At 38.7% G+C, this 14,939-nt stretch overlaps 1 protein-coding gene across 6 annotated transcripts in view; it reads left to right on the top strand.

Annotated features, from left to right (window-relative positions):
* The window catches only part of CFAP61 (cilia and flagella associated protein 61), a 294,720-nt gene that overhangs the window by 15,366 nt on the left and 264,415 nt on the right, over nucleotides 1–14,939 (top strand). For all 6 annotated transcript variants that reach the window (XR_011530921.1, XM_070588742.1, XM_070588743.1 and 3 more), the window contains one exon: nucleotides 12,996–13,146. Coding sequence is in view for 5 of the 6 variants with exons in the window: in XM_070588742.1 (XP_070444843.1) it covers nucleotides 12,996–13,146 (151 nt within the window). In the remaining variant the exon portion in view is untranslated. The remainder of the gene's footprint in view (nucleotides 1–12,995; nucleotides 13,147–14,939) is intronic.

Genomic DNA, 14,939 nt, shown 5'->3' with positions numbered 1-14,939 from the left:
AAGACAAACACTCCCTTCCCCTTGAGAGGGAAGTAGTAGAGGCCTTTGTATCAAACTGGGTTGTGCATTGTAAGGATGAGCGAGACATAAACCCACTGCACAAAAGTGGACCGTGAGGAAACTAGCCTGTTTCTGCCTCAGCATGGAATAAAGCGGGGTAAAGCCTCCCCCAATAACTCATAAGCACCTGTTGATTTGAGGTCCATGTTAATTATCTGTGTGGTCCCCCAAAACTTCAGAACTTCCCAAATAATGAATGCATTTTAGACTGAGAAAAATATGAATTAGTTTACCAATAGACTGAATAAAGGAAAAAAAGTGGATAATTTGATTAAAAGTGGTTGCAGGTTAGTAATGTGTCCAGGAGACTGGCTGAAATAAATACAAACTGTGTCTGAAGGGATGGAGCTTCAATTCAGACTTCAAATAATACACACAGATAAAGTTCCAAGGAACATGAGCTCACAATCAAAAATCACAAATATACAAGGAAACATGCACCGTTAGTGAGAAACAACCACAAAAAATGTACAGCAGAATCAGACTCTCAAAGAATTCAGATATCGTCAGTCAAAGAATATAAAATAGCTATACTTACTATCTCTAACTCGAAAAGATACATTTAAAAAGACCATCAAAATGAATAATGAGATTTCGAAAGTCAAATAGACCATCTAGAAATGAAAATACAGTTAAAATTAAAAGCTCAGTGTATGAATTAAACATCATAATAGACACAGTTGAAGACAGAAGTAATGAACTGGAGGCTCAATGCCAATCAATTATCCAGAATTCAGCACAGCACAAAGAGCCAGAAACAAAAAATAAGACTGGGATATTTAACACTTAGGTCTAGTCAGAATTCTAGAAGGAGATAATGGGAAGTGGAAGAGTGATTATTTAAAGAGATAATGGCTGAGAACTTTCCAGAATTATTGAAAAGCACCAATTCTTAAATCTGGAAAACTCAGTGAATCCCAAACAGGATAAATACACAATGAAATACACAACTAAGCACATCATCATGAGACACCAAAACACCAAAGCTAGAGAGAAGATCTGAAAAATAACCAGAGAGAAATGACAAATTACCTGCAAACAACTAAAGATCAGACTAATGATGATTTCTCACTAGCAACGATGCTAGCCAGAAGATAGTGGAATATCTTCAATATTGGAAAGAAAATACTGTCAAACTAGAATTATATACCCAGTGAAATAATTTTTCAGTACCTAGGGGAAGATGAATGCATTTTCAGACAAATAAAAACTGAGTGAGTTTGTCAATGGACTTTGAATAAAGGAAATTCCTCAGAATATACTCTAGGCAAGAAGGAAGACTATCTCAGCTGGATAGCCCAGGGTATAAGAAGGAAAGTAAACAAGAATATGCACAAATATGTGGGTAAATCTAGGAAAAAATGTAACTTGTATAAAACAATAATATTAATAATGACTAATCTAATATAAATAGTAAGTTATAAGATATAAATAGTAAGTTAGATAAAAAACATGACAGAAATAACAGGGAAATTAGGAGGTGCACGATTAGAATGAAAGTTCTCTTAAGATATTATTCAGGAGGGGGGTGTGGTAGCTAGTATTCAAAGATCTCCTCCTTCCTCCCATGAACCATACATCCTGCATTTATGTCCTTGTATATTCCCTTCTCACACTGAATCAGGGCTGGCCCTGTGTAGAAACCAGCAGAAGTGATACTCTATGACTTCATGTCTAGATCATAAAAAGTCTTGCACTTCCGCTGGGTCTCTTGGAATGCCTCCTCTCGGAATCCGGATGCCATACTGTTAATCTCTCAAGTCAAATGCCACATGTGGGTGCTTCATTTGACAGCCTTGGCTGAGCTCCCAGCAACCAACCAGCACCAACTGGTAGCTGTGTAAGTAGACCCATTTTAGCCATTGAATATTCAAATTACTCCAGCCACAGCCAGCATTTGACTACCATCACAAGAGAGAACCCAAGCAAAACTGCTCGGTCAAACTAGTCAACTGACAGAACCATAAGCAACAATAGTAAGCTGTTGTTTTAAACCACTAAGCTTTGGGGTGGTTTGCTACACATCAATTGATAACTGGAACAGAGGATAAAGACTTTGCTAGAAAGATACGTCAACATGGCTACAATAAACGTTAAAAGGATAGGTATAGATGACAAACAATAATGTACTACTGAAATTTCACAAGATTGTAACCTATCATTAACTCAATAAAAAAAAAGGGGATAGGTATAGAGATTATAACTTCTATGCAGGGGAAAATGGAACAAGAAATTTGAAACTAACCCTAAAAGAAGGCAAGAAAGGAGGAGGAAGAAAGAAACAGAAAACGTAGGACATATTAAAGTCACATAATAGGAAGATGGAAAAAAAATTTGATTAGATCAGTAATAACAATAAATGTATTTGGACAAAATTGTCTGGTTAAAAGATAAAGATGGGCAGATTGGCTGAAAACAACAAAACAAAAAGCAGTCATATTTTGTATATAAGGGATACACCTAAGATATAAAGTCACAGAAAGATTTAAAGTCAAAGTATTGGGGGGAAAAAGATGCTAGCCAAAATCTCATCCAAAAAAAAAAAAGGCTGGTATTGCTATGTAAATGGCAGGCAAAATATACTTTAGGGTGAAGAACATCACTGCAGATAAAGAGGGTCATTATATAATGACAAAAGGTTTAGTGCTTGAGGGAAGTATGACAGCTTTAAACTTGTTTGCTCCTAAGGACACAGTCATAAAATATATAAAGCAAAAGTAAATAGAATCAAAAGATGAAACAGATATACCACCATCATGATGGGAGATTTTAATATATCTCTCTTACTAAATGGAAGATCAAGCAAACTAAAAATCAGTTAAGATATGAAAGATTTCAACAAGAACACAAAGAACTTGATCTAATGGACGTATGTAGAATATTGTACCCAATATTAAGGAATACATATTCTTGTCAAATATACATGCAAACATGTATAAAAATTGACTTCCCCTTAAGCCATAAAGCACGCTCAACAAATTTCAGTGGTTGGTATCATACATAACACATTCTTTGAGCACAGTGCAATGGAGTTAGAAATCAATAATAAAAAGGTAATTAAGAAACAGCCATATATTTTAAAAATTTGAAATACAACTATAAATAATTGTGGGTCAATAAAAATTGGAATATATTGAGTTAAATGAAAATAAAAATATATTTATACAATAGATATATATGTTTGTAAATCGGGGTACATACTATATATAAAATAAAATTAACTTTGTCTAATGCAACTACAGCAGGTGTGGGTATTTATGTTGGAGGCCTTCTCATATTCTCCACACCTCTGTGTTCTTCCCCCGGTTCTAGTCCCTAGCTTTTAAATCTGGGCTGGGCCTGTGACTTACCCAATAGAATGTGTTGGAAGTGGTGCTGTGCCGGTCCCAGGCCCAAGTCTTAAGATGGCCTGGCAGCAGGGTTGGCACGAGAGGCCTCCAGGGTACTCATTCCCACGTGCTGATCCTTCAGCAGCCTGAGAGCAAGCACCTCTTCCAATTTTGAATGCTGGGCACTTCTCCTACCTCGCCCTAGTCCCAGCCTGGCCCGGCAGCATTTGGTTTTATGCTCTTGGGAGCCTTGCACCACCAGGTAGAAAGTCTGGCTACTCTGTTGGAGAGGCCATGTGGAGAAACCACATGGAGAGGCCATATCACAAGGGAGAGTTGAGAATCCCAGCCCATGGCAAGAAGCAAGGCCCCAGGTCAGCCGTTGCAGCAGCCCTGGGCCATTTGAACCACCTTCACTGAGGCCCAAGGTGTGTGAGTGAAGAAACCATCTTGGAGGTTTTAGCCCTGCAGATACCACTGCTGTACCCTGACTGAATTTCTAACCCATAGAATCATGAGCAAATAAATGGGAGAGGACATCCGCTAGATTTGGAATCATTTGGTATGCAGAAATAGATTAACAAAGCAGCAAGTCTTAGAGGAAACTTATAACCTTAAATTCTTACAGTAGAAGAGAAGAAAGCCTAAAATTAATGTTCTGAGTTTACCTCTAAGTTAGAAAAAGAACAATAGAATCAACTCAAAGAAAAGAGAATGAGGAAAATAAAGGACAAGAGCAAATATTAATGAAATAGAAAATAAACATCCAGTAAAGGATTCACAAAGCCTAAAGTTGATTCTTCAAAAAGGCTGAAAATAGGGTAATCTTCTGATAAGTTTAATCAAGAAAAAAGAAAGACTGTTAAATTTAAAAAGTAGTGTGAAGAGGAAAAAAAAAAAGTAGTGTGAAGAGGACATAACCAACATGTTACGATTTAAGCAGGTAATAAAATGATATTAGAGATCCACAGACCCTTAGCTGTGTTTCAGAATGTAGACTTTAAAAGATTAGTCCTGTGCATTTATCAAATATTATTTAACTCCACCAGTAAGGGTGAGGCAGTTCCCCATAATCACACACTGTAATATTTCTATGGTAAAAATGTAGGAATATTCTCTAAATGGAATAATGACTGTAGAATAACCTCATGGCACTTTATATCCAATATTGCTGCCAATTTATCTTTATAAGATAAAGTTCTGTTTTTCAAGGCTTTTTGGATTTTAAAGGTATTGGGGAGCTGCATAAAAAACTTCATACCGGGGCCGGCCCAGTTGCACAGCAGTTAAGTGCGCTCGTTCCGCTTCTTGGTGGCCTGGGGTTCATCAGTTCGGATCCTGGGTGCGGACATGGCACTGCTTGGCATGCCATGCTGTGGTAGGTGTCCCACATATAAAGTAGAGGAAGATGGGCATGGATGTTAGCTCAGGGCCAGTCTTCCTCAGCAAAAAGAGGAGGATTGGCAGTAGTTAGCTCAGAGATAATCTTCCTCAAAAAAAAAAAAGAAAGAAAGAAAGAAAGAAAGAAAAAACTTCATTCCAAAAAATTTGAAAATGTAGGTGAAAAGGATAAATTTCTAGAAAAATAGTTTCCTAAAGTCAATTTAAAAAGTGATAGAAACCCATTAAAGAAGTGGAATCAGTAATTTTAAATCCTTCCACCAATAAAACAGCAGACACAACTGCCTTTACAAGCCACTTGTACCGAATGTTCAAGGATTAGGTACATACCAACTGAGTGAACCTTCCTGGGAGCAGAAAGACAGAGAACACTCCTTAACTCCCCTTGTGAAGCTAGCATAATTTTAATACCAAAATCATACAAGGGCAGTATGAGAAAGGAAGGGTAACAGCAGATCTCACATAGAGTGAGAAATGGAAATTACATCCAATTTTGTTCGTGAGCATAAATGCAAAAATTCTAAACAAAGCATTAGGGAAGGAATTTAGCAATGTACTAAAAAGATAATTCATCACAATCAAATTGGATTGCTCCTGGAATTCAAGGTTGGTTGATTATCAGAAAATTGATTAAGTCACCACCTTCACAGATTAAAGGAGAAAATTTATATAATTCATCTCAATAAACAAAAACATTTGATAAAATTCAGCATTTATTCTTTTTTTTTAGATTGGCACCTGAGCTAACATTTATTGCCAATCTTTTTCTTTTCTTCTTCTTCCCCCCAAAGCCCCCCAGTACATAGTTGTATATATTAGTTGTAGGTCCTTCAAGTTGAGCTATGTGGGGTGCCACCTCAGAATGGCTTGATGAGCAGTGTGAGCTCCACGCCCAGGATTTGAACCCGTGAAACCCTGGGCCACCAGGTGGATGCGAACTTAACCACTCAGCCACAGGGCTGGGCCTCAACATTTATTCTTAATGTGACTCTCAAAATAAGAATATAAGACAACTCCCATAACATGCTACAGTTATCTATAAAAACCTTTAACAGACATCATACATAATGATAACATATTAAAAGAGTTCCTTTTTCTATAAGGAACAGGATGAGGATACCTGTTGCCACAACACCTGTTCAGCCTTGAACTGGAGCTCCTAGCTATTGCAGTAAGAAAGAAAGAAAAAAAAAACACCTAAAGTGTTAGGATTCAAACGGAAGAAACAAAACTGTTATTATTTGCAGATGATATATTCTTTATGAAGAAAATCAGAAGGAATATATAAAAAAATCAGAATTCATACGAAAGTTTAAAGTTGCTGGCTACTAAGTCTTTAAACAAAAATCAATTACATTTTTATATACTATCAATGAACATTTTAAAAGAAGGTACTATTTGCACTCATGCCAAAGAATATAAAATACCTAGTGGTAAAACTGACCATTTTGCTCCAAGCCCATTATGGGATAAATTATAAAACTTTGCTGAAAGACATTAAGAAAGGAGCAAAATGGCGGGGTGAGCTGACCCAGGATTCTCTCCCCTCCAAAATACAACAAAAGATTGGAAGAACTGAATTTCAGAGAATAAACACAATGCCAGCTCGTTAGAGACCTACAATACCAAGAAGGCAGAGATCATAACCTTGCTTACACCCTCGGAGGTGCTGGAACGGTAGGAGAGAACATGGCTCCCTCCCCTAGAGTGTGCGATCGCTGCGGCGCGGGTCGGGAAGGAGCGGGGGAGGGGCCGCGCGACCGGGGGATCATCCAGGACTCCTGCCGCTGATTCAGTGGAGACCCGCTGACGGGGGCAAAGCTTCTGTCTGCGGGGACCCCATAAATCAAGGGCCTTGGGAGACCAGAGAACAGAACCGATCTGAACCCAGACCACGTGTGTAAGTAACAGCCCCTCCCCCCCAGCAAAGCCAGTGGGCGCAGCCATCTTGCCCCAAGGCAGAGAGCTAACACGCCGCTCTTGACCCCCATCTAGTGGCAACAGGCTGTAACTGCAACTGAATTCTACCACCATGAGAAAAAACCGCTCCTCTACCATCCAGCAATTTATAAAAGCCCCAGACCAGAAGGAAAACAATAAAAACACAGAATTAAGTCCTGAGGACTTGGAATTAGGTAAACTAAGTGATAATGAATTCAGAGCAGCTATAATCAAAAGACTTAATGAGGTAGAGAGAAAGATAGAGAAACAAGCCGAGTTCTGGAGTTACTTCACAAAAGAGATTAAAATCATAAAGAAGAATCAAACAGAATTACTTGAGATGAAAAACACAATGGACCAGATAAAACAGAATACGGATTCCCTGAATGCCCATGTAGACAACATAGAGGAGAAAATTAGCATAATCGAGGACAGACAGGCTGAATGGCGCCAGACAGAGGAAGAAAGAGAACTAAGAATTAAAAAAGATGAGGAAAATCTCTGAGAGATAATGGATTCAATGAGGAGTAAGAACATAAGGATCATAGGAATTCCCGAGAATATGGAAAAGGAAAATGGAGCAGAAAGTGTGCTTAACGAAATTATTGAAGAGAACTTCCCAAATCTAGGGATCAACAGAGAAATGTGTGTAGAGGAGGGTTTTAGATCTCCTAGATTTGTCAATGTAAAAAGACCCACCGCAAGGCACATAATAGTAAAGTTGGCAAATAGGAATGATAGGGAAAGAATACTCAGGGAAGTAAGGAAAAAAAAGAGAATAACCTATAAAGGAGCCCCTATCAGACTGTCAGCGGATTTCTCTACAGAAACCCTACAAGCTAGGAGAGAATGGAGTGATATATTCAAAGCTTTAAAGGATAAAAACCTTCAGCCAAGAATACTCTATCCAGCAAGAATTTCCTTCAGATATGAGGGAGAAATTAAATCTTTTCCAGACAAACAAAAGTTAAGGGAATTTGTAACTAAAAGCCCTCCATTACAAGAAATCCTCAAGAAGGCTCTTATACTTGAAAAAAGAAAAAAGGGAGAAAGGGGACACAAGCCACAGACTAGGGAGACCGATGGATAGAACCAGAACAGGATAGCAAATATTCAACTATAGCATTAGGGTAAAAATAAGGAAACTACCAAAACAAGGACGATCTTAGCACTCTACAAATGAATAAGACGAGTTGGAATAAAAAATGAAAATAATTACTTAGGAGGGGAAGAGCAAAGGGTCTAAATCAGTATTGGTCAAGTAGGTAAGAGACCACCAGAGAATAGACTATATTATACACGAGATTCTAAATACAAAGTTCAAGGTAGACACTAAAATAAAGTACAGAACAGAGTCACAAATCATAAATAAGGAAAAATCTAAGAAACCCGGCATAAGAAATTGCAGTATTAAGTGGGTAGTCTAAAGCACACAGGAAAAGAAACGCAGGAAAACAAGATAATGAGCAACAGATTAACAGCACTAAGTCCACATGCATCAATAATCACTCTCAATGTGAACGGATTGAACTCTCCAATAAAAAGACACAGAGTGGCAAAATGGATTAAAGAACACGATCCAACAATTTGTTGCCTCCAGGAAACACACCTCAGCCCCAAGGACAAACACAGACTCAGGGTGAAGGGGTGGAGGACAATACTTCAAGCAAATAGCAAGGAAAAAAAGGCAGGTGTTGCAATTCTCATATCAGACCAAGTGGATTTCAAAATAAGACAGGTAAAGAGAGACACAGAGGGACAATATATAATGATCAAAGGGACACTTCATCAAGAAGAAATAACGCTTATAAATATCTATGCACCCAACACAGGAGCACCAAGATTCATAAAACAACTATTAACAGACCTAAAGGAAGATGTTAAAAACAACACAATAATAGTAGGGGACCTCAACACCCCACATCAATGGACAGATCATCCAGACAGAAAATCAACAAGGAAATAGTGGAGCTGAATGAAAAACTAAAACAATTGGACTTAGTAGACATATATAGATAACTCCACCCTGAAGGAGCTGAATACACATTCTTCTCAAGTGCACATGGAACATTCTCTAGGACAGACCATATGTTGGGAAACAAGGCAAGCCTCTACAAATTTAAAAAAATTGAAATAATAACAAGCATCTTCTCAGATCATAGTGCTATAAGGCTAGAAATCAATTACAAGAAAAAAGCTGAGAAAGGCACAAAGATGTGGAGACTAAACAACACACTACTGAACAAGCAATGGATCATTGAAGAAATTAAAGAAGAAATCAAAAAATACCTGGAAACTAATGAAAATGATAACATGCCATACCATCTCATATGGGATACAGCAAAAGCTGTATTAAGAGGAAAATTCATCGCAATACAGGCACATCTTAACAAATAAGAAAAATCCCAAATAAGCAGCCTTAAAGCACACCTAACTGAACTAGAGAAAAAAGAACAAATGAAGCCCAAAGTCAGCAGAAGGAGAGAAATAATAAAAATCAGAGCAGAAATAAATACTATTGAAATGAAAAAGGCAGTAGAAAGGATCAGTGAAACAAAGAGCTGGTTCTTTGAGAAGATAAATAAAATCAACAAACCCCTAGCCAGACTTACAAAGAAAAAAAGGGAGAAAGCTCAAATAAACAAAATCAGAAATGAAAGAGGAGAAATAACAACAGACTCTGCAGAAATACAACGGATTATAAGAGAATACTACAAAAAACTATATGCCAACAGAATGGATAACCTAGAGGAAATGGATAAATTCTTGGACTCCTACAATCTCCCAAAGCTCACTCAAGAAGAGGCAGACAATTTGAACAGACCAATCACAAGGAAAGAGATTGAAACAGAAATCAAAAACATCCCAAAGAATAAAACCCTAGGACCAGATGGCTTTCCTGGGGAATTCTACCAAACTTTCAGAGAGGATTTAATACCTATCCTTTTTGAGCTATTCCAAAAAATTAGGGAGGATGGAACACTTCCTAACACATTCTATGAGGCCAACATCATGCTGATACCAAAACCTGACAAGGACACTACGAAAAAAGAGAACTACAGGCCAATATCACTGATGAACATAGATGCAAAAATTCTTAACAAAATTTTGGCAACCAGAATTCAGCAACTCATCAAAAGGATCATACATCAGGATCAGGTGGGATTCATACCAGGGACACAGGGTTGCTTCAACATCCGCAAATCAATCAATGTGATACACCACATCAACAAACTGAGGAATAAAAACCACATGATCATCTCAATAGATGCAGAGAAGGCATTTGACAAGATCCAACAGCCATTTATGATAAAAACTCTGAACAAAATGGGCATAGAAGGAAACTACCTCAACATAATAAAGGCCATATACGACAAACCCATAGCCAACATCATACTCAATGGGCAAAAACTGAACGCCATCCCCCTGAAAACAGGAACGAGACAAGGATGCCCTCTATCACTACTCTTATTTAACATAGTACTGGAGGTCCTGGCCACAGCAATCAGGCAAGAAAAAGGAATAAAAGGAATCCAAATAGGGAGGGAAGAAGTGAAATTCTCGCTGTTTACAGACGACATGATCTTATATATAGAAAACCCCAAAGAATCCATTGGAAAACTGTTAGAAGTAATCAACAACTACAGCAAAGTTGCAGGGTACAAAATCGATTTGCATAAATCAGTAGCATTTCTATACTCTAATAACGAACTAACAGAAAAAGAACTCAAGAACATAATACCATTCACAGTCGTAAAGAAAAGAATAAAATACCTTGGGGTAAATTTAACTAAGGAAGTGAAGGACCTATATAATGAAAATTACAAGACCTTTCTGAGAGAATTAGATGACGACATAAGGAGATGGAAAGCCATTCCATGTACATGGATTGGAAGAAGAAACATAGTTAAAATGTCCATTCTACCTAAAGCAATCTACAGATTCAACGCCATCCCAATCAGAATCCCAATGACATTCTTTACAGAATTAGAACAAAGAATCCTAAAATTCATATGGGGCCACAAAAGACCCCAAATTTCTAAAGCAATCCTGAGAAAAAAGAACAAAATGGGAGGCATCACAATCCCTGACTTCAAAAGATACTACAAAGCTACAGTAATCAAAACAGCATGGTACTGGTACAAAAACAGGTGCACAGATCAATGAAACAGAATTGAAAGCCCAGAAATAAAGCCACACATCTATGGACAGCTTATCTTCGACAAAGGAGCTGAGGGCATACAATGAAGAAAAGAAAGTCTTTTCAACAAATGGTGCTGGGAAAACTGGAAAGTCACATGTAAAAGAATGAAAATTGACCATTCTTTTTCACCATTCACCAAAATAAACTCAAAATGGATCAAAGACCTAAAGGTGAGACCTGAAACCATAAGGCTTCTAGAAGAAAACGTAGGCAGTACACTCTTTGACATCAGTATTAAAAGGATCTTTTCGGACACCATGTCTTCTCAGAGAAGGGAAACAATAGAAAGAATAAACAAATGGGACTTCATCAGACTAAAGAGCTTCTTCAAGGCAAATGAAAACAGGATTGAAACAAAAAAACAACCCACTAACTGGGAAAAAATATTTGCAAGTCCTATATCTGACAAAGGCTTAATATCCATTATATATAAAGAACTCACACAACTCAACAACAAAAAAGTCAAACAACCCAATCAAAAAATTGGCTGGAGACATGAACAGACATTTCTCCAAAGAAAATTTACGGATGGCCAATAGGCACATGAAAAGATGCTCATCATCGCTGATCATCAGGGAAATGCAAATCAAAACTACACTGAGATCTCACCTTACACCCGTTAGAATGACAAAAATATCTAAAACTAATAGTAACAAATGTTGGAGAGGTTGCGGAGAAAAAGGAACCGTCATACACTGCTGGTGGGAATGCAAACTGGTGCAGCCACTATGGAAAACAGTATGGAGATTCCTCAAAAAACTAAAAATAGAACTACCATACGATCCAGCCATCCCACTACTGGGTATTTATCCAAAGAGCTTGAAGTCAGCAATCCCAAAAGTCCTATGCACCCCAATGTTCATTACAGCATTATTCACAATAGCCAAGACATGGAAGCAACCTAAGTGCCCATCAACAGACGAATGGATAAAGAAGATGTGGTACATATATACAATGGAATACTACTCAGCTGCAAAACAGAACAAAATCATTCCATTTGCAACAACATGGATGGACCTTGAGAGAATTATGTTAAGTGAAATAAGCCAGCGAGAGAAGGATAATCTGTGTATGACTCCACTCATATGAGGAATTTAGAAATGTGGACTAAGAGAACAGTTTAGTGGATACCAGGGGAAAGGTGGGGTCGGGGGTGGGCACAACGGGTGAAGTGGTGCACCTACAACACGAATGACAAACATTAATGCACAACTGAAATTTCACAAGATTGTAACCTATCATTAACTCAATAAGAAAAGAAGATATCAGTAGATTTCACTCCGATCAAAAAGTGAAAACTGCACTTCAATGTACGTACAAATGGTTCTCCGTGTAAGCTGTGTGCTGTGGTAGCTGTTGCTGTCATCATGGGCCACGTGACGGGGTTGGTACAGCCGCCAGAATAAGACTTGGAAGATCTGCTTCTCCCTTGTCTTTATTAACTTGCTGGGCCGCCTTAGCGTAAGCAAGACCTCTCAGGGTCTCATTTCTGCATCTGGGGCAGGTGATATCCCAGATGCTCAGATTTCATTAGAATCCATTAGGCCATGGGTGCGGGCTGAGGGTTGCGAGCACTTGGTTAAGAATGCTGACAGAGGGAGAGCTAAACACTCAGCTTTGCTGCTGCACGTAGGTGACAACTCTTCCCAGTTGGTCCGGGACTATCCTGGGCACCTTCTCAGTCTCGGGCACATAGGGACAGTTGGCCACCCTGACTGTTTGTGTTTAAGCCAACACAGTGGAATTGGCAACATGAAGAGGGCGGGGAAGACTGCAGTCAAGCAATTTTCCCAGCCAATCTTCAAGGGAAGGGTACTGGACATTTGGTATCATACATATAACACCTTTCTAATGAAATGTAATTTTCAATAATTTAGTTGATGGCACCAGATGTCCTGAAAGATCTCCTCCCAAAGTGGCTGCCACGACCTCTTCCAAAGGTTATCAAACCTTATGCAGTGATTGCTGAGCTTCAGCAGCCAAAGGAGGGAGAAAATGACACCTCCTCATCTCACTTCTGCTGATCTTATTCATGTGTGCAACTTTAATCATTTCTACAGGGAAAAGGCAAACCTTGCTGTTACCGTCTACAATGACAAGGAGGAGATCATGGCCCAGGCCACCTTCCTAGACTATCCCAACTGGAATGTTGCCAAGCAAGATGACTGGGTGTCCGTATTCCAGGAGCTCGACAGTGAAATCCAGTGCACAGTAAGCAATGGGTTCACAATGCCTTAATTTTGAAGGGAAGTCCTATGTTTGCATATTTGTCTTTTCAGTTTTTAGATTGAGCAGTTCAAAACCCACAACAGAAGATATATGACAGTTAGAAAAGAAATTAGCTGGTGGAGAGGAAAGGTGAGTCTGAGAGCAGGAGGCCAGAGGGGATGGGAAAAAGTGGGTGACAGCCAGGTCAGTCAGCTGCTAGCAAGACTCAGGTCATGCTTTGCTGATGAGGAGGGAGAGGGAGCAAGGAATTAATGGGAGTGCCAGCACGTGCGCTTCCCCGGTCTCCACGCTATGCTTCGAGCATCAGTGTCTGAAGTCTTTGATATGCTAGGAGGGCACCTGCCATTTATGCATTTGCTGCTATAATAATGACAACAGAGCCTCAGAGTCATGTCGCACTTTAGAATTTTCAAAGTGCCCTTATGGACTCTGGCTCATTTGATATCTTCTGGCTGCAGTTACGTGACAACCTGATGGGAGTCAGGTCAGCAGTTCCCAGATGCCAAGACTGAGCTTTCCCTGCCCTCAGCCTGCCAGAGCCGGGCCAGCACCTGGCCCCAGTTTCTGTGGAAAGCCAGAGGCCGAGACTGTGGGCAGCATGCTTGCCTGTCAGTGGAATTCAACAGCTGTCCCCAGAGCCCTGGGGATTCCCAATTGCATGAATGAGTGAGTTCAATGAATGTGTACAGGCACACACGCACACGGACACCCCAGCACATTATCCAGCATTTGTTTAGCTAGATGGTGCCTTCCTCTTGTCCTCTGTGCTCTCTTCTGCCTCACCATCCTGTATACCCAGCTACCATTGTCAGAAAAATTTTCTCAAACTTGCAAATAGGCCAGAAAGACGCTTTCAGTCCAGTGCTTATGGCTTTGATTGACTTTCTATTGATTGGGCTATTTTACAGTTCTGGAGGAACAGTGATTAACTTGTAGATTTTTGTCCATTTGAGATGTAAATAATCACTGTCTGGTGGAAGAGATAACCTCAAAGTTTACGGTTTATGGCCCAGTAGGACATCAACTATTTTAAATCTAGCCCAGCGATCTTATTTCTAACATTCTCTCATTAAATTGCCTAAAGTGGCCAACTCCTTAAATGCAATGAATCGTTTTTATCATCTCACTGGTCACCTCATTAACTGATGGATTGAATAAATTTCTGACGTGTGTTCATTTTATATTTGCATTAGGGTCATGATTTTACCTTTTTTAAAATTATAAATTAACACCCTTATTTATAAAACTCTTTCCCCTTTTGTTCCTTTTCTTGTTCTCTTAAGATTATTTCTTTTTAAACTACTCCCTACAACAGTATAGAGCTCATCTGCCCAATATGGTAGCCACCTGCTCTATGCAGCAATTGAGCACTTGAAATGTGACTAGTCTGATTTGAGATGTGCTGTAATATAAAATATGTACTGGATTTCAAATACTTAGTAGAAAAAAGTGTGTAAAATATCTCATTAATAACTTTTAGATTGATTACTTGTTAAAATGATAATTTGAATATATTAGGTTAAATAAAATGTTAAAAATTTATCTTATCTGTTTTTTTTTGCTCTTTTTATATGTCTACTAGAAAATTTAAAATTACATGTGTGGCTTGCATTTGTGGCTCAAATTATTTTTCTCTTGGACAGCAGTGGTATAGAGACTTAAGGTTTAATGTACTACCTATCCCAGGGGTATTTGCAACTGAAATAATGGTTTTTATCTTAAAGCTAAGGAGTAAATCTTGAACTATAATATTTTTTATGGAAGAGAGAATTTGG

Source organism: Equus przewalskii, chromosome 21, assembly GCF_037783145.1.
Source record: "Equus przewalskii isolate Varuska chromosome 21, EquPr2, whole genome shotgun sequence".
NCBI classification, from domain to species: domain Eukaryota; kingdom Metazoa; phylum Chordata; class Mammalia; order Perissodactyla; family Equidae; genus Equus; species Equus przewalskii.
Note: the sequence above shows the minus strand (reverse complement) of the source record. Positions and strands in the feature narration are given on the sequence as shown.